This window comes from Colobus angolensis, unplaced genomic scaffold (assembly GCF_000951035.1).
Source record: "Colobus angolensis palliatus isolate OR3802 unplaced genomic scaffold, Cang.pa_1.0 Scaffold151, whole genome shotgun sequence".
Classification (NCBI taxonomy): domain Eukaryota; kingdom Metazoa; phylum Chordata; class Mammalia; order Primates; family Cercopithecidae; genus Colobus; species Colobus angolensis.
In genome coordinates, this window is record NW_012114611.1 from 272,642 (window position 1) to 293,328 (window position 20,687).

A 20,687-nucleotide genomic window follows, 5' to 3' on the forward strand; every position below is an offset into this window, starting at 1 on the left:
GGAGCTTGCAGTGAGCTGAGATCCGGCCACTGCACTACAGCCCAGGCGACACAGCGAGACTCCGTCTCAAAAAAAAAAAAAAAAAAAAAAATTGGATTTTCTGTCTTCAGATGAAGTCCTCATGTTCGTTTGCATCTAGTTCAAACTGCATTAAAAAATGTGTACGGTATAGGCCGGGCGCGGTGGCTCAAGCCTGTAATCCCAGCACTTTGGGAGGCCGAGGCGGGCAGATCACCTGAGGTCAGGAGTTTGAGCCGAGACTGCACCACTGCACTCCAGCCTGGGTGACAGAGCAAGACTCCGTCTCAAAAAAAAAAAAAAAAATTGAGTTTACCAAAACTGGCTCAAGAAGATACAGAAAACTGATAGGACTTGGTAACCAAAGAAGGGAAGACTGGGACATTAAGGATGACTTTTAAGCCTGTAACTTGCTGGGCTTATGAATGTGAGTTGTATTTACTCAGAAGGGAAAACTAGAAGCACAGGGGCAGGTTGCAGTTGGTTTTCTGGGGAATGTGTGTAGGGAGGGGTTAGTAACGGTGGTAGAGGTAGGGTGGAGAAGTCATAAATTTAAATTTTGGATATGTTGAAATGGTGATGCCTTTAAGGTATATAAGTGGAGATGTTAAGTATACAGTTGGATCTATGGATCAGGGGCTCGGAACAGATCTGGGTTGAAGATACATATTTAGGAGTTATCTGAATTACAATGATAAAGTCACAGGTGTGGCTGAAATAATTTAGAGAGATACAGCACTGGTTCTCAAAGTGTGGTCCCTGGACCACCAAGCTCAACATTAACTGGGAAATTAACAAAAATACTAATTCTCAGGCCTCATCCTGGACCAGATGAATGAGAAACCCTGAAAATGGGGCCCTGCAGTCTGTGTGTATTAACAAGCCCTCCAGTGATTCTGAGGGCTTGCTACAATTTGAGAACCACTGATACAGAGTGAGAAGGCAAGAGGTCTTGGTCCTTAACTTGAGAAATCTAACATTTAACAGACAAAAATGAGCCTGTAAGAAAGACTAGGAGCAGCAGGAAGTGAAGGGTAAGAAAATAAGAAGAGTGGGTAGGGCATGGTGGCTTATGCCTGTAATCTCAGCATTTTGGGAGGCCAAGACGGATGGATTGCTTAAGCTCAGTAGTTCAATACCAGCCTGGACAACACGGCAAAACCCTGTCTCTACAAAAAAATACAAAAATTAGCTGGGTGTGGGAGCTCCTGCCTGTAGTCCCAGCTACGTGGGAGGGTGAGGCAGGAGGATCGTTTGAGCCTGGGAGGCAGAGGTTGCAATCAACCCAGATCACACCACTGCACTCCAGCCTGGGCAACACAGCCAGACCCTGTCTCAAAACAAAAACAAGAATGAAAGACAAGAAGAGAGATTCAAAATAAGAGTTTTGAGAGACAGGGTGCTGAATACTACTGAGATTAGATGGCAGTAGCTCCAGAAGGAACTAAAACAGGCTGAGAAGTGAGCATTTGAGAAAATAGTGTAAGTGTAGACAGTTTTGAGCAGTTTGATTAGAAAGGGGCAACAAAGAGGGTGAAAATCGAAGTGGTTGACAAGTACATGGAGGATTTTTTTTTTTTTAATAGACAGTAATAAGCATGATGAACTGCTGAGGGATGAATATGGCTGAGAAAGAGTGACTGTATGAGAGAGAGAGAATGACTGTACGAGAGATGAGGACCTGACAGCAATGGCATACTAAGGGGACAATGCAGCTGTCTGCCTCAGCAGGAGAGGTCTTTATTACAGTGTTTAGAATTGCTGCACACAGTGATACTTTTTAGTAAAAAGCAGACCAATTGTTTGTCATTTTCATCATTGCTATTTATTTATTTATTTATTGAGATGGAGCCTTGCTCTGTGGCCCAGGTTGGAGTGCAGTGACACAATCTTGTTTCATTGCAACCTCTGCCTCCTGTGTTCAAACGATTCTCCTGCCTCAGCATCCCGAGTAGCTGAGATTACAGGTGTGCGGCACCACACCCGGCTAATTCTTGTATTTTTAGTAGAGATGGGGTTTCACCATGTTGGCCAGGCTGGTCTTGAACTCTTGACCTCAGGTGATCCACCCACCTTGGCCTACCGAAGTGCTGGAATTACAGGCGTGAGCCTCCACGCCCGGCCCATCACTGTTTTTTAAGTTCTCTACAGACACTGTGTGCCTTACTGACTGCACCCAGGTAGACTGCTCTCACTGCCCTATCTTTGGTGCCATTGGATAGTATAAGGTTTGTGGAAAAGGAGGAGGGGTTGGGATCCAAAGCATAGGTAGAAAGACTGTCCTTGGCCTGGAGGGACAGATAATCTTTTTAACCAGAAGGAAGGAAGTAATCATGGAAGGGCACAGATGTGGGAGTGTGGCATCAGGAAGCTGAAGGACATGTCATCGTATGCCTTCTATTTCCCCTGTGAGGTCACCTGCAAGGCCATCCCTACTGGGGGAGGGATATGCCATACTCCCTTGGCCTACTGCAATTAAACAACTGATTCATCAAATCCATGCTCACTAAGCAAATAATTTCGTTCCCCTTATAGGCTTGCTCATGGGGCAAGAATGTGCTGACCATACAGATTTCTCATAGTAGGCCAGGCGTGATGGCTCACATCTATAACCCCAATACTCTGGGAGGCTAAGGTGGCAGTACTGCTTGAGCTCAGGAGTTCAAGACCAGCCTGGGCAATAAAGTGAGACCCCAACTCTACAAAAAATAATTAACTGGGTGTGGTGGCACACACCTGTAGTTCCAGCTACTCAGGAGGCTGAGGCAGGAGGATCACTTGAAGCCGGCAGATTGAGGCTCTAGTGAACCACGATCGCACCACTGCACTTCAGCCTGGGTGACAGAGCAAGACTCTGTCTAAAATAAAAATTTCTCATAGTAAATTCATAAATTGATTTTTGAACATGATTTGGTTTCTGCGTAGCCTGACTACGGATAAAAAATTGTGGTCCTTTTTACAGTTATACCTCTTGCTGAGCTACTGCTTTTACACCAAAGATTTACTTGCTTTTACTCAAGTAAATCTCTGGGCCTTCAGAGGCATGGGCCAGATCCACAACAAGCAGCAACTCAGGCTAACCTCCCCAACCCCTAGGTCATGCCTTGCTCAGCAAAAGCTGGCTTTTCTTTTTTTTCTTTTTTTTTTTTTTTTATACGGAGTCTTGCTCTGTAGCCCGGGCTGGAGTGCAGTGGCCGGATCTCAGCTCACTGCAAGCTCCGCCTCCCGGGTTTACGTCATTCTCCTGCCTCAGCCTCCCGAGTAGCTGGGACTACAGGCGCCCGCCACCTCGCCCGGCTAGTTTTTTGTGTTTTTTAGTAGAGACGGGTTTTCACCGTGTTAGCCAGGATGGTCTCGATCTCCTGACCTCGTGATCCGCCCGTCTTGGCCTCCCAAAGTGCTGGGATTACAGGCTTGAGCCACCGCGCCCGGCCAAAAGCTGGCTTTTCATTCGCTGTCACTGGCCCAACTTCCATCTCTTCTCTCTCAATTCATTTCTACATACACCTATTCATTGAGATATCTTAAATTAGCTGTCAGTGTATTGACCTACTAGTTTCTCTATGAAGGTATTTCCAAGAACAATACAGGAAATAAAACAAGCACGTCAGTGAAATATATGGGTATACCACCATTATTTATTTATTTATTTATTTCACTGTTCAGTCAACAAATATTTATAGACCATAAACCCTGTGCAAAGCTTACTATGAGAACTGCGGGAGATACAAAGTCCTCATGGTATTTATAATTCAGCCAAAAAAAAAAAAAAAAAAGCCATTCGTTCCACAAAGAACAGGCTTGCAGAAACACACTCTGGTTGAAAGGGGGAGAAAATCAGAAATAAACACAAAACACTCTATAGTAAAAGTGATTAAAGCAGAAATAGGCTATCAAAGGAATTCCTACAATCTGAGTAACTTTAAATATATGACGATTTCTTTTTTTTTTTTTGAGACAGAGTCTTGCTCTGTCGCCCAAGTTGGAGTGCAGTGGCGCGATCTACAGCTTACTGTGAGCTCTGCCTCCCGGGTTCACTCCATTCTCCTGCCTGAGCCTCCCAAGTAGCTGGGACTTGTACCTGCCACTGCACCAGGCTAATTTTTTTGTATTCATAGTAGAGACAAGGTTTCACCGTGGTCTCGATCTCCTGACTTCATGATCCGCCTGCCTCGGCCTCCCAAAGTGCTGGGATTACAGGTGTTGAGCCACAGCACCCAGCCAAAAAAATATGACGATTGTTTAGAGACAGCCTTGCTTAGAGGCAAAAGTTATAGCAACCCCTTTGGAATTAAGCATAAAATTAACTCAGGACTTTCTGATACATAAACAATGTGCTAGTCTCTCTATAGAAGCAGTGGGTCTGGCTTTGAATTAATCTATAAGTTCATTTAGGGTTCTGCCCCCTAATCCTCAAGTATTGCCATTCGATACTGGATCTGTCCTTCCTTCCTCCCTCTTGCTCTTCTTCATCACGGTTTGTGCACCATCACAAATATGATGTGGTGTTTCCATGGCTTGGAATTTTCTGCCACAGAATCATCTCAGTTATGCATAGTCTTTCACACACTACCACCCAAGTTCTGTGTAAATTATTTGATGACCTTAGGTATTTTTAAAAGTGCCTAGCACACAGCAGATGCTCAATTAAGATTCATTTCCTCCTTTCTTTCCTTCCGTTTTTTTCCCCTCCCCTGGTGAGGAAGGGAGGGAAAAACAGGAACAAAAAAATTATAGAGGTCTTGTAAGACAGCATCTTTTTGGTGTAAAAATACTGAAAAAGTTGAAACCATTTTTTTATTGCCTACCTTGTGTCTGCGGGCTGTAAGGAGATAGGAGTTTGGACCTTTTCTTTTCATAGCCCTTCTGGGTGATATCCCCTAAAATAGCAAGAAACAGAAATAGGTTATGCATTATTCTTACTCGGTGGTTTTCCACCATAAAAATAAAATTAATTACAGAGTTATAGAACTACCCCATATAGAGGCAGGGGGTTGAGGTGGGGAGATGTATGGTTCTTTGCCAAGGATTTTGCTATGTATGATTTCCCACAGGCTTGGAGCTGACTTCCTGTAGAATACTGTAGAGCTTGTCCCAAAACCAATCTTGCAAAGCAATATGCTGTATACCATGACAGAGATCCCCAAGTTTCCAGGCATCCCCAGCTTCCTTGGTATTTGAGATATCCCGAAATGGAATGCAGCAAGGCTGACAATGATTTCTCTCTGGAGTTTCACTTTATCAAATTAATACAACTGGTTTCTGAGGTATTCACTTACATTGCTATACAGAACCACATAAAAGTAAGAGTAGACAAAGTTCAGGCTCTGGATGGGATAATTAAAAGGCCTTTCTGTACCCTAATACCTGTGCTGGAACCTGGGACTAAAATTCTCACATCCTCTCCCCTTAGTTTAATGCTTTGTCTTATGTATTCACGTGACTCTCTTTTCCACAAGGTTAAATTTAAAAGTATGTATAATGTACACACAAATTAGTGCATATACCAACAAATGCAATAAGGATAAACTGATAAATACAGGAGAAAATCTGTAGTTGAAGTGGCAAGAAATGGACTAGATACTAAGGAAACGGGAATAGATGGATGAGTAGAGAGCAGGGTTAAAAGGAACAGGAAATGCAGAGAAACAAGAGGAAGTTAAGGGAGAATGAGTGATTTAAAGCTGAGGGATGAAAGATATGTCGGGAGGTGACATGACAGAGCACTGCTTTCTGAAAAAGAATGTTTTAAAATAAGAGATAACTTTATTTACCATGAAGCCTTACACAGAACCTAATATATAAAACAGGAAAAAAAAGTCAAATTGTGGCATAAAAAGTACTTTAAACATTCAAAATTTTAACATTCACTTATGAGGGGAAAAAAGCATGTTTGATGGATACAAATTTGCAATCAAGGGTGATAAATGTCAGGTGCTGTTGGCCTCAGCCTCCAATGCTGCAGTGGATGGTGCAGAGGAAGCAGGGATCACTGAAAAGGGCTAGAGCAGAACACTGCACTGCAGCAAGTTCACCCTTGCTAGGAGAATGCGTTGTCAGGAACCAAGACTAAAAACCAGAAGGAGTAGATGTTGCTCCAGTGCTACCACAGAGATCTGGGTAAGAGTAAGTAGTAACTTGAATTAAAGATAGTGGTAGAAAGGATGAACGAAGTGAATGAATTAAGAGGAAGACCACAGGATTTGCTGACTGGTTGAAAGTAGGAGCTGGGTGCAGTGGCTCATGCCTGTAATCCTAGCACTTCAGTAGGTCGAGGCGGGTAGATTAGACAAGGTCAGGAGTTCAAGACCAACCTGGCCAACACAGTGAAACCCCGTCTTTACTAAAAATACAAAAAATTAGCTGGGTGTGGTGGTGCATGTCTGTAATCCCAGCTACTCAGGAGACTGAGGCAGAAGAATTGCTTGAACCCGGGAGGTGGAGGTTGCAGTGAGCCGAGATCGCGCCACTGCACTCCAGCCTGGGTGACAGAGCAAGACTGTCTCAGGAAAAAAGAAAGAAAGTAGGGTGGAGCTGATTTCTTGTTTGAGGTGTGTGTTTGGTGAGGTCGAAGAAAAGAGTTAAGCTTAGGACAGGCCTGTGGGACACACAAGAAGAGACAGCTAATCAATAGTTGGTTTTATGGATCTAGAACTCAGGAAAGAGAGATTTGGAATCACTGGAATACAGTTGAAAAATAAAATGATACAATCCTCTTAATTTGCAAGTTTCTATCAAAATTGATTCAGCAGCTGTACTCCTAAGAATTTATTCAATGATAATATTCACACACGTGCACAAAAATCAATGAGTATCCTGTGCTCTAATGTTTACAGTAAAAAAGCAAACTGGCAGCAATCTACATGCTTATATTATAGACCATCTATATCAGTGGCTTTCAACTAGGAGAGTTTTGTCCCCCAGGAGACATGTGATAATGTTGAGGAACATTTTTGTCACCATGGTAGAAGAGGTGCTACTGGCATCTAGGGGACAGAGGCGAGGGATGCTGCTAACATCCTGTAATGTCCCACAACAAAGATTTATCCAGCCCAAAATGCCAATAGTGCTGAGAATGAAAAACCCTAATCTATGTAATAATGTGCAAGTAATCCAAATATATTGCCACGGGAGATGTAATACATTATGTGTAAAAGGCAAGCTGCAGAACACTAGGTATAACATAATATGATTCTGTAAAAAATTAAAATTTTGTTTAAAAAAAGTAAGAGCTGTGTTTGCATATATACAGAAAATAATCTGGAAGGCTATATACTAAATTGTTCATCCTTGGGTGATTTTCACGGGGGGCGTGTGTGTGTGTGTGTAGATACATATATTTTGGAGGCAGGGTCTCCCTCTATCACCCAGGCCAGAGGGAGTGTAGTGGTGTGATCATAGCTCACAGCAACCTCAAATTCCTGGACTCAAGGGATCTTCACCTCAGCCTCGCTAGTGGCTGGGACTATAGCCATGTGCCACCATGCCTGGCTAGTTTTTAAATTTTTTCTCAAGACAGAATCTCGCTTTGTTGTCCGGGCTGGTCTTGAACTCCTGGGTTCAAGCAATCCTCTCGCCTTGGCCTCCCAAAGTGCTAGAATTACAGGTATGAGCCACACCTGGCCTGTTTTATATACTTTAGTAGAGTTCAATTTTTTAAAAAATAAGCCTGATTTATATAAACTCAAAAGTACACATTTTTCTAAGAATGAATGGTCCATAGGTGTATATTTGCTAACAAGATGGTTTACGCAGTACATTCAATTTCAAGAATAATATTTTTGATAGGTCATCAGATGGGGGAAAAAAAAAGAAAAGAAAAATAGCTGGGTGCGGTGGCTCACACCTGTAATCCCAGCACTTTGGGAGGCCGAGGCAGGCAGATCACCTGAGGTCAGGAGTTCAAGACCAGCCTGGCCAACATGGTGAAACCTCATCTCTGCTAAAAATACAAAAATTAGCTGGGAGTGGTGGTGCATGCCTGTAGTCTCAGCTACTTGGGAGGCTGAGGCAGGAGAATCGCTTGACCTCAGGAAGCAGAGGTTACTACAGTGAGCCGAGATCACGCCATTGTACTCCAGCCTAGGTAACAAGAGTGAAACTCTGTCTCAAAAAAAAAAAAAAAGGAATAATGTATTTGCACACATGTAAAATTTTTTTCTATGTATGCACTAGAAAAATGTGCATGTTTACACACCAAAATATTAACAGTGGTTAGTTATGGCTTGCAAGATTATGAAGTGGTTTTATAGTTTCTTTTCCTTCTTTCCTTTTTGCTCTTATTTTCTAATTTTTCTACAATGAACATTATTTCAAGAAACAATAAATATTTTATAACTTCACTCATGACTACTTACTACACTATACAAATTTAATCGCAATGGTCCTTCATCTGTTTCCCTAGTGAAATACAGAAACTGTGAATTTTTGTTTAAAAAAAAATTAATTAAACATTTTCAAATTAGCCAACTCAAGACTTTGGGGAATTTCAAACAGTACATACAGCTAACAGGGGTACAGAAGCCTACCAAGGAAACCGTCATTAGAAACAGGAAACCATGTCTTTTATTGTAAAAGAAATACTAGAGCATTCTTCTGTTCCATTCCCCACTCACAAGATCCCCTACCTCCACCCCCTACCCTGGCACAAAGGCCACTTCTGATGGCTCAGAACACATCTGGCAGAGCGACAAAGTGAAAGAGGCCTTTAAAAAGCTTTCTTCAGTGCTTAAGTCTCAGCCAGGCACTGTCAGTAAATGATCGTGGGACAATCTGTTAGATTTGGCATCCTGGATGTTAATCAACTACTAACCACCTCAGGTTTTGAAAGAGGTCAATCAAGAGAGTCTAGTTCAGCCAATTAGCTCCATCAGATCCACAAACCAGCAAAGAAGTTAAGGAGACCTGGAAGAAGCTGAGCTGCAGTGAGAATGTGAGGACTACAACGCTAGGCCAACAGTAACTTTTAAATGCCCTCCCCCTTTTCTGACTACAAGACCCTGCTCAAAAGTCACCCCTCTGTGGTGCCTTCCACTACTTCCTCCTAGTGCGCCTACAAATCTGCATACATGTCTGTGATAGCACTTAGCACACCACTGGTATTTTAATTATGTGTTTACACCCCATGTCTCCCTGCTAGACTGTGCACTTGAGGGCAGGGATTGTGTCTTGTTCATCGCTGTAGCCCGCCCACAGCCTGGCACAATAGACGCTTGTTGAACGAGTGACTGAATGAATTAATAAAATGGAGGCAGTGAGAGAACAATAAATCAAACAGACATGTGTACTTGGGTGGAAAACTAGAAATGGGAGAAAAAGAGTTCTTTAGCAAGAGCTGAAAGGCTCAGGGAACGGAATTTAGTGGACCAGAAGTTTACTGAAACTTGACAGCTAGACCTTAAAAGTGAACAAAAAAGCAATGCTTGGACTGCCTGAAGAGAGGAACAGTATATAAATCACAAGGCACTAAAAGCTAGAGAACTCCAAGCCAGATATAGATACATCCCTTAGCTAGAGGGCAAGACCAGACAGAAAGAATTCAGTGAGAATCTGTTATTTCACATTTCTGTGGTTGCCACCTATAGTCCGTGCTCTTAAATCATCCTCACCACCTGTACTTACACAGATTTTGCTGCACTACAGCAATGTTTTCCAACCTTGTCCAATTTTTAAGATTCTCCCAAGGAACTTGCAAAAATGCAAATTCCCAGACCCCTCCCATGGAGACTCTGATGCACTAAGTCTGAATTAAGATCCAGAAATCTCTACTTCTAACAAGCATCTTCCAATGAGTCCTAAAGCCAGGCAAGTTTGGAAATTGCTGCAGTGAGGAATCCTGTCCGGGGTATGCTGGATGGTTCTGCAAACTGAATGTGAGGAGGGAACTGTTTGGGAGGAGGGGGAAGAATGTTGGCTGGGCTATCCAGCCTCAAGGGAGAGCATGGAACCTCTGGAGTTCAGACACTGAGTCACACCACAGGCTTTCTTACTCAGAACAGACTTTTTGCCATCTGGCATATAGAACAAGAAGGAGAATCATAATGATGCCTATATAAAATTTGCATTAAAATGGCGTATGTCTAAGGTAAACCTGTTGTTCAAGTTTTTTTGAGAAATAAACAAATACAGGGAGGATTAGCCTTCCCCTCCCACTAGAGTAACGTCTTTTGTCTAGGTGCCTGCAGCACTTGGCAGGAGTGGGGGCAGGCACAGAGCCTTGTATGAAGACACTGACCTAAACCAACAAGAGAGTGGTTGTGGCAAGTCTGGGACCCACACGCTGTGAGACTGTCCAGCTGCATCAGAATTACCACAATCTTCAACAGCCAGCAGCAGACATACAGAAAGACACATGTGTGAGGCTGAGTATAAAGGACATATGTTTCCAACTTCTCTCCTCACCATGAAAACAGCTTGGCACAAGTGGCCCACAAATCATCTTCAAGTTGATTGAGAGAGGGCTGTGAGAAGGTGTTCGTGAGCCTGCCAGCCACCCAAGCCTCCTAAAAGCCACAAGGTGGTAAGGAGAACAGTCGCATAAGTAGTGAGCAGTTAGGTGTGTATTTACACCAGTGAGGTGGGTGACAGCGTGCTCAAGGGTCTGAGCTAGACAGAACCACATCTGAGGCAAAAGGACTCTTGACAAGTTTTATTTCTTGATAAATCTGTTTCTTTCTTTTTCTAAGACAGGCTCTCACTGTCACCCAGGCTGGAGTGCAGTGGCACGATCATGGCTCACTTGTGAGCTCAAGTGACCCTCCTGCCTCAGCCTCCTGAGTGGCTGGGACCAGATGGGCGTGCTATCACAACCAGCTAATTTTTAAAAAGTTTTTTTTTTATAGAGACAAGGGTCTCACTATTGCCCAGGCTGGTCTCAAACTCCTGGGCTCAAGCAATCTTCCTGCCTTGGCCTCCCAAAGTGTTGGGATTACAGGTGTGAGCCAATGCACTCAGCAGAGCCTCAGTTTCTACATTTGTTAAATGGGGAAGAGTCTCTCCCTTGCAAAGTTTTCACTGTGATTTAAAATATAGGGTCTGGACTACGGAAAATAACATCAACAAACATTGACTAAAAGCCTACCCTACTGGCCAAGTGGGGGTAGGGGTAGACAATTATGTCACAGAGAAGAGGCAGAGGCAAACAAACATGACTAACACTCCATAATTAAGCACCATGGGAGACATGCACACAAATGTAGCACCTTCTGGAACCCAGAAGGAAGCACTGCAATCTTGGCCTGAGTAGGGAAAGAAATGCTTTACAGAGCAGACATTTGGTTTGGGTCTGGCTTTTCATTCTCTTATCAGAAAGGTGATATAAATTCCTAATGATACAGTCACTTAGTCGTTTGCTAGTTTTACTCTGCTGCTGACTGGCTCCATATAGGCAGAGCCATGTTTGGTAGTTGTTCAAGATTCCTATCTCCCAGAGAAATGGGGCAATGCTAAGTAACTTTCATTTATGACCTTGTGCAGTACCTTGAGCAATTAGGGGCTTAATAAACACAACATCTGAAAAATTCTGGAGGGTCATCAAGTCATATGATAAATTTTTCTGTTGGGAACAATCTTAATGGACAGACAGCAAGGGTTACAGCTGCAGCCACAAACTTCCTGCCCCAGTGGAAATAAAAAAGCACGTGCCATGCAACCCTGCTTCAAAGTCACAGCTATGCAATCAGGGGTGATGATGGAGGGTGGGGGGGACTTTGGGAAGGAAAGAAAAGCATTTTTGAGCACTGAATGGATGCTAGGCAGGTCACTAAGCAAAGACAAATAAAATAGTATCTTCGCCTTCAAGGAGTTCCCAGTCTAAACAAATATTACAATAAAAGTGCAAGTGCTACACTCAAGATTATGTACAAAGTCCCATGGGAGCAAGGACAGAATGGTAACGAAAATTATAATACTCGATAAGAACATATAAGTAAAATAACACTTATCAAGGGCCTCCTATGTATCAGTCTCTGTTCCAAGAGCCTCACAACAGCCCTATCAGGTGATATTATCATCATTTTTCTCATTTTATAGGTGAGGACAGTGAGGTACAGAAGTTTAAGCAATTTGCCTACAGTCACACCTAGTAAGTGCCGTGATCAGGATCTGAATCCAGGCAGAATTGGCTCCAGAGCCCCTGCTCTTAAACACTACCATATATTCATTTTTAGAGAGACGCTCCAAATTCTACTTCAGAAAGATTGAGAAGACGTCACAAAAGTTGCTCTTGGGTTAGGTCTTGAAGGATGACCGTCAGGAGAGATAGACACTGAGGGTGAAGGCACAGTTTATCAAACCCAGAGTTTGGAAAAGAGTGGCATGCTTAGAACAACAGATATAGAAGCTGTAATTTCAATCACTGATGAACAGAGATGGACCTACTGCTGCTCCTGCAGCCTAAGCTGAGGTAGGACTTGGCCGTTTGTGCCCCACCACGAAATCCTCAGACACTTGACATTGAGGGTTGATAGTCGCCTCATGGGCCCATCAATTTACTTCACTCTTCAAAGAATGGCACTATATAACACTACCACCAATCTAACTTTTCGAAACATTCTTTTAAATTTTTTTATTTTTTATTCTTTAACTTTTCAAAACATTCTGACATCAATTCATTTGATTTGGCTGAAAACCTTCTTCAATAAACTGAAAAGGCATTACCTTCATGAGAACAAGAAACTGAGATGTGAAAATATACATGTCCTGCCTAAGCTAGACTAGAATCTCTGCCTTTTTCTTACTGCTCTTTATCTATTGCTATTGGTAGGTGGCGCCTAAATCAGATGCAATTTTAAAAAATAAAACCTGTTGTCCATAAATAAACATAAGCAATTATTATGAATCACTTCAAAATATAGATGACGTTCCAAAATGTATTAACAATTCTTCTGCTCCTCAACAGGACCCTGGCTGAACTGTCTCTTTTAATCTCTTTCATCTTTTTTTTTTTATTTTTTTGAAACGGAATCTCTCTCTGTTGCCCAGGCTGGAGTGCAGTGGTGCAGTCTTGGATCACTGCAACCTCCACCTCTGGGGTTCAAGAGTTTTCTTGCCTCCGCTTCCCAAGTAGATGGGGACTACAGGCAAGTGTCACAACTCCCAGTTAATTTTTGTCTTTTTAGTAAAGACAGGGTTTCATCACGTTGGCCAGGCTGGTCTCCAACTCCTGACCTCAAGTGATCCACTGCCTTGGCCTCCCAAAGTGCTAAGAATACAGGCATGAGCCACTACACCCGACCCCTTTCATCTTTTAAACCAGACAGCCAACTACGGAAACTGTGTCCAATTGGTGTTTTAAAAATAGCAAAAAAATCATTATACATCATTACTAAATATTCATTTACACAGAATATGGCCGTTCTGTTTTGTTAAGGAGTAATTAGGAGAGAAATAAATGAGAAACTAAAATAAAACTTATCAACAGTCAACATCGTCAAATCTATACCTGAATCTAATCATCCTATTCTATCCTTTACATGTAAATTTTAGACCAGGAAGGTGGTTTGTGTTAGCTATGGCTGGAGATGGGGAACAGGACTAGGGTTATCATTACTCATACAAGAGGGGTACAAGTAGACGAATAAAGAGAAAGAGATAAAAATATAGCTGAGAATGTGAATGAGGGCAATCTTAAAGCAAAGCTGAAAAAGGCAGAGGATGTGAATACTATCCAGGACATGCTGGCTAGAAGATAAAAATTTCATTATTATATTTTATCATGTTCTCCTCACAATGATAATTCCATCCAATGCAATATACATAGCAGCCGCCCATCTTCAAATATCCTCTTTACAGAGGTGATCTAGAAAGGCTCAAAAACATACGAAATGAAGCTCACAGTCACACAAAACAAGGACCTTAACCCTTAAACCAGCTCCTGGCCTCCGTCTTCCCCTATTTTTCTTGCTGTATCTTATTGAAAGTGTCCAATGGGATTCCAAAGAATTTGCAACCTTGAATTATTTTAAAACCTCTCTGGAGTTTCCTTCTACACAGAGGTAGAATTAATCTTATGATGAAAATAGTAAAAAGATATAACATTTTCATAGTTAGCCAGAAATAAAGCTCTGTTAAACTACTTCAATCTGTTGAAAGAAGATGAAAATTTTTATTTTATCTAATTTTTTTTTTTTTGGAATAAAATCAGTGGTTCTCAAAGTCTTCAATAGGCAGTCTGTAAAAGCTATAGTTTTAACTCAACCTTGCTAATCTTACACACGATTTTTCAAGGAAACTTACTTCAGGACATTCAAATTTCCATTCTCATTAGATATCCTCTCACCTCATTTAGGACAATGACTAGACATTTTCCATGTCAAGAACTAGAGAATAAGCACAGACTGCTTTCTCCTCAAACACAAACTATAGAATTGCTTTGGCTGCACAGCCCTGTTTTCTAGGTCAAACATATGTGACTTCTTACAAATGGTATTTCACCTAAGGCACCAAGCAAGTTCAAACAAAAAGCAACAAAGTAAAACACTTAAAACACTGAGAAACTGATCTGTAAGTCTCATCATCAGGTGCTGGTTAAATTAATCCATCTAATGCAAAAGGTATGTTTATTTGTCCACTTAGAAAAACCATGCCTGCAAATAAGAAGTTTGCTATACATAATGACCTGAAGGTTTCAAAGGGACAGGTGGAATCCAGGGGATGGTTCAGTCCATAGAAAAAGCACGGGTTCTAGTATGAAACAGATCAGGGTTTGAATGCTGAGACTGCTGTTTACTTACTTCTTGACGAGTTACTTAACAACTCTGTGCCTTAGTTTCCTAATAGGTAAAACTGGAATAACTTCTACCTTGAGTGTTTATGATGAGTCTTCAATGAGAGAATGAATGCAAAAGTCCCTGGCACAGAGCACATACTCAACTTGTTTTAGTTGACAACTCCCCAGCCCCAACCCCACCCTTAAGTCCTAAGAATAACTACCTTTAAAAGGATTACCTAGAAAATTCTGGGTTGGTAAATTCTCTCTTAAAAAAATAAGACAGAATGCATCAAGTATCACTTAAGTTGCTCCACGGTGCTAGACTCAGATCATGGTACTAGACTCAGCATTAAGAGCCAACAAAGTTAGTGCCTTTAGATGTTAAGGGCCTAAAAGAAGGAAAACTGATGTCTCAAAGAGGAGTATACAAATATCTAAACCAGAAATGAGCAGAGATCAGTTAAAATGCATATATGTAAATGTATGTAAATAAACCATGCCATTATGCACAAAACAGTGCTACGTGCATCTAATTACAAATGTTGCCAAACTTTCAGAAAAAAAAAATGGCGAGGGGAAGAAAAGTAATTTCATTATGGCTTCTTCTTTCCCCCTTTATCTTGGTAATTTTTCTCTGAAGATAAGAAAACCGTTTCTAGCGTTAACAGCTAGTTATTTTCCAACTATTCTGCTTTTATTCTTGCATCAATTGGAGCAATTTTTTTAAAACTAGGCAGTAAGTAATACCAATCACTGAGTATGAATTAAATGGTGCATGTGCCAGGCAATCTTTATCAATAGTCTAGATAAAATTAACAGTGATCAAAATCTAAGTATGTCCTTTGGCAGGCACAAAAAAAGTGAAAACTTTTAAAGAGATGAAGAATTTTGTTGGTAGCCAATTCATACTGCTCTGGAAACCAAAGATGTACAGGGAAAAACACAAGTAAGGAGAGTACTGCCACTGCCACAGCATGGGGATCGCAAAAGCAGGTTGCCTAGGCCAGAGTGGAAGAGGGTTTTTCCAATGAGGCAATAAACATCACCATTCTGTGTTTGGCGTAAGTTTATAAATTTGTGTTCAAGTCCCAGTGTCCAAAGACTTAGGTTTTCCTCCCCATTTTGTAACAAACTATTTATCTGATACTGAGCACGCCACTATATGTCTCTGGTCCTCAGTCTCTTCATCTGTAGGAATAAGGATCTCATGGGCTCTAAGGCTGCTTTAGCTCAATGTTGGATGAATGCCATTTGTCTGGCACTGTTACATATGGCAAGTCAAAAACAAGGGAGGATATCCAGCAGGCAACAGGAGAGAGAAACTCTAGAATGGATATATAGATTTTAGAACCATCAAGCGTAGGAGGTGGTAGCTGAAGCCTTGGGTGTGAATGATATCACCCAGAAGGAATGCAGCATGAGAGAAGAAGGCAGCCAGAAAAGGAATCCTGGGGTAAACTAACATTTAAAGAACAGGCAGAGGAAATGGAGACTATGCTGACACACAGTGGGGAGACCAGAAGGGAATGAGGAAAATGGAGGCAGAGAGAAGATGAGTGTACACTGTCACAAATATAAAATAAGGATCAAAAAATAACTACGGGATTTGGCAGGTAGATCATCAGTGGCCCAGTTAAGAACAGTTTTAAAGGAACAGTGAAGGAAGAAAACAGATTATTTAGGACACTGAAGAATGAGTAAGAGGTGAAACGACAGCAATAGATTTCCTTCTTTCAATGTTTTGTTAAAAAGGGAATAAGATATGGGGTAGTATTACAGAAGGCTAGAGTCAAAGCAGGTGAGTTTTTTTTTTCTTTTTCTTAAAGATGGACAAATATGTAAGTTACAAAGAAAGCTATTAGAAAGATACTGATTCCACCAACAAGCACTAAGAACTTCCTATGTACAAGGCACCACTTTAGTGGGACATGGGTCCAACATTTATAGGCATAGTGATGAAGTTTATAGTTTCTCCCAGCATGGAGAAACATCCGAGAAGAATTCCATAATTAATGATTTAATTACAAGTTTGATAAGGGTTAGTGTTGTCAGTGGTTAGGGCCAGGGCTTCTCAACCTGTGCTAGGAATGTGGTATCTGCGCTGATGCTTTATGGGTGTGGAAATGTTAATACTCAGTCCCTTGGGGCAGTTTAGCCAAGCTTCAGGGAACGAAAGTCTTGAGCCAGTCACCTCAAACAGGCAGTCTTTTTACCCCACTGTATTGAACAAATATTATCATTTTCTGTGTTTATCAGGATGTATCAAAGGTTTAAAGCACTGTAGGACTTTAGAGATACCTTTTCTCTAAGAAAAAGGGTAAGGATGGGTAGGCAGGTATAGGTGTTGGAGCACTGGGAGTGAGGACAGAAGATGACAGGGCTCTGGCTTAACAACCTCTAAATTTCTTTCTGCACAGGAGTCAGAGTAAAGGTTTTCTTGTCTATTTTCCCCTCTACATTCATTCACTGCTTAGTTCATTCTGGGTACCATTCATCTAAGCATCCACGTACATTAATCCATGTAGTCCTCAAAACAATCCGATGGAGAGTATTATGAGTCTCAGTTTCCAGGTGGGAAAGTGAGACACGGGGAAATTAACTGACCTGCACAAGGACACAACACTGTGAGAGCCAGCTTCAAAGCAGATGGTCTGGCTCCAGCATCCAAACTCTTACCTACCTCTCAGTGCTGCCTCTCTAAGGTCTTTGCTGACAGCAATGAAGAGGTGGAAGAGAGGGTTTGGGTAAAGATATTCAGAGTAGCCACTACAGGAACGGGAGGCACATGCTCTAAAGTTAATATAGATTGTAGCTCCAACTCCACCAGTTATAGACCAGTTATGAGACTGAAAAACTTAACTTCCCTAAGCCTCAATTTCTTCAACTGTAAAACAAAGATAACAGAACCTACACGTTATTATAAAGATTAAAAGAGATAATATATGCAGAGTTCTTAGCTCCTAGCCTAGAGTAAGCACTCAATGACATTTGCTACTCTAATGGCAGAGGAAGTTAACTAAAGAAATTTACACTGTACCAGGCAGTGCTGAGAGTCAAGGGAGGCGGGAGAACATTATTGTTTTTAGTTATGTTCCACAGTTCAGTGACTGTCTCCAGCAGTGCCTGGGAGAAGGCTGATGGTTTGAATAACGTACAGCTGGGGTGTAACAGGAAAACAGGATGGAAGGAAGCAATGATCCAGGCTAGCAAGTATTTATTAATCAGTAATCAACCAATCAGCAATAAATACTGTTGAATAAATAATTTGCAGTATATCAGCCTAATTTCTGTAACTTTTCAAAGTTACTATGGGAAAGGCTGGGTGTGGAGGCTCATGCCTGTAATCTCAAGACTTTGGTGGGCTGAGGCGGGAAGATCACTTGAAGCCAGGAGTTCAAGACAACCCTGGTCAAAGTGGTGAAACCCTGGTCAAAGTGGTGAAACCCCATCTCTAATAAAAACACAAAAATTAGCCGGGCGTGGTGGCACACACCTGTAATCTCAGCTACTCGGGAGGCTGAGGCAGGAGAATCACTTGAGCCCAGGAGACAGAGGTTGCAGTGAGCCAACATGGCACCACTGCACTCCAGCCTGGGGGGGACAGAGCGAGACTGTCCCCCCTACAAAAAAAAAATTATTATGAAAAATATACTCAGAATTCATCTTGGGATGGCAGAAGATGTCACCCTCAAGAAGAAATAACAGGATTCCAAAAGGAAAGAATGCTGAAAGAAATCACGGAAGGGCCCTCAGGAGGGTGTAAAGGTTCCTCCTAGGCTAATTCTCCTTGCCTATTTCCCTATCGGCTTTTCTTTTTGAGACAGGGTCTCACCCTGTGGCCCAGGCTGGAGTGCAGTTGTGCAATCACAGCTCACTGCAGCCTTGACCCATTCCCATCTCAGCCTCCTGAGGAGCTGGGACTACAGGTGCATGCCACAATGCGCTGCTAATTTTTTGTAGAGACGGGGTGCCACCCACCTCAGCCTCCCAAAGTGCTGAGATCACACATGTGAGCCACCTCCCCTGGCCAAGATATCTGCTTTTCTTTCTTTTTTTTTTTTTTTAAGAAGCGGGGTCTTGGGTTCAAGCAATCTTCCTGCCTTGGCTTCCTAAAGTCCTGGGATTATAGGCAAGAGCCACCACACCTGGCCTGTATCTGCTTTTCTTTTCTTTTCTTACTTTGTACCTAGACATAAAGACAAAAGCAATGACAAGTGATCAAGAATATAGAAGACTGTAAAGAAAATGCTAAAACTGAAGTTTTCTTGGGCATTTCTTCCTAAAAGCCCAAGGGAGGGGCAGAAACTAAATAAATTATTGCTGGTCCAGGGAATGGCTCTGGGGGACATGGTGGTGGTGGAAGTTCAGGGGTGAAAGAGCAACTGAAGGGATCTAGTACTGGGGGTAGGTGAAAAGAAGAGAATAAAACCACTGGAGGCAGTGGTGGGGAGGGAAAGGGAGCTCCCAAAACCCACTGGGTCCACTCTGGATCGTACAGTCAACAAAGACAGCCAGCTGCTGCTTCTGGTTCCTCTTTTCCTGGCAAAATTTTAAGTAACTAGCTGGTGGTCACTATTTGTAAAGATTAAATAAAAACAACCCACGCCCCTCAATGCAGCCTCAGCAAAAGAATAAACGTTAAATGTTAATAATACTCTTAGGAATAGAGGCTCAAGGAAGGGTGGAGAAGAATCAAAAAGAATAAAAATGATCTTGCAGCTATAAATTTGTAACAGAAAGCTGTCCAGGGCATTTCGGTAGTACAAGAGCTGACATCCTTTAGCAGGCAAGAAAGCACTTAAAATAGAGCGAAACAAAGAACTATGATGAACTGCTTCAGGATTCTTATAAATGATTTGCAATTTTATAAACACCTATCCACCAAAGTTTAGGAGATAAAACTTTTGGCCTGGCTGATATACAATACTTTCTCTCTTTAATCTGCGTGCCTATTGTCCCCCTAAATATATTTACGTTGGCCAAGCGTGGTGGCTCACGCCCGTAATCCCAGCACTTTAGGAGGCCAAGGAGGATGGATCACAAGGTCAGAAGTTCAAGACCAGCCTGGCCAAGATGGTAGAACCCACCTCTACTAAAAATACAAAAAAATTAGCCGGGGGTGGTGGCAGGTGCCTATAATTCCAGCTACTCGGGAGGCTGAGGCAGAGAATTGCTTGACCCTGGGAGGCGGAGGTTGCAGGGAGCCGAGATCACGCCACTGCACTCCAGCCTAGGTGACAGAGCAAGACTCCCATCTCAAAAAAAAAAAAAAAAAAAAAAAAAAAAGATATTTACATCTCCAGTATCACTAAAGAAAATTTTACTTTCCTGCAGTTTCACTTGGAGGAGGGGGGTGAAACAACACATTCCTTATCCTAAAATAGCAAAGACAACAATGCAAGGAATAATACTTCAGAGTTCTAGCAGATACTTCCTGTATTTCACTCATTGTACTAATCACAATCAAAACTAGCAATTAAAAGGAAAAAAACACTACTCCTAGTAACAAAAAAACTCTACCCACCATTCTTTGCCTGCCGTCACTCCCCAAACAAATACCACCACACATCTGAATATTATGAAAAAAATAACATCCTTCCAACGCTATCAACACATGGAAATGTGATATTAGGCAGTCTAACCATTCCTTACAGTGACAGTGATAGTAGTAATTTAAAAAACCATTATTCTAGAATAAAAACTAGAAATAATCGGATGTTGGGTTTGGTCATTTACGTTTAGGTGTTATAGCTATATCTATAGAATTCTTAAAAACTTTATTAAAATTCCTGCATTAAAAATACTTTGGCATTGTGAATTTGGAATATGATTTACTTATTTCCTTTATTATTTATAACAAATTTTCTTGTAATGCAGTTTTTTCAGAATGAAGCTTTTGTTCAGTAATGAACATGGTGTTTTAACAGAACATGAAACAGGACACATCATTATAAAAGCC

At 41.7% G+C, this 20,687-nt stretch overlaps 1 protein-coding gene across 1 annotated transcript in view; it reads right to left on the reverse strand.

Annotated features, from left to right (window-relative positions):
* Positions 1-20,687, reverse strand: part of DIP2B (DIP2 disco-interacting protein 2 homolog B (Drosophila)) — a 280,283-nt gene that overhangs the window by 124,318 nt on the left and 135,278 nt on the right. Inside the window, exon 2 of the mRNA XM_011936123.1 lies at positions 4,827-4,898. Within this exon, the coding sequence (XP_011791513.1) occupies positions 4,827-4,898 (72 nt within the window). The remainder of the gene's footprint in view (positions 1-4,826; positions 4,899-20,687) is intronic.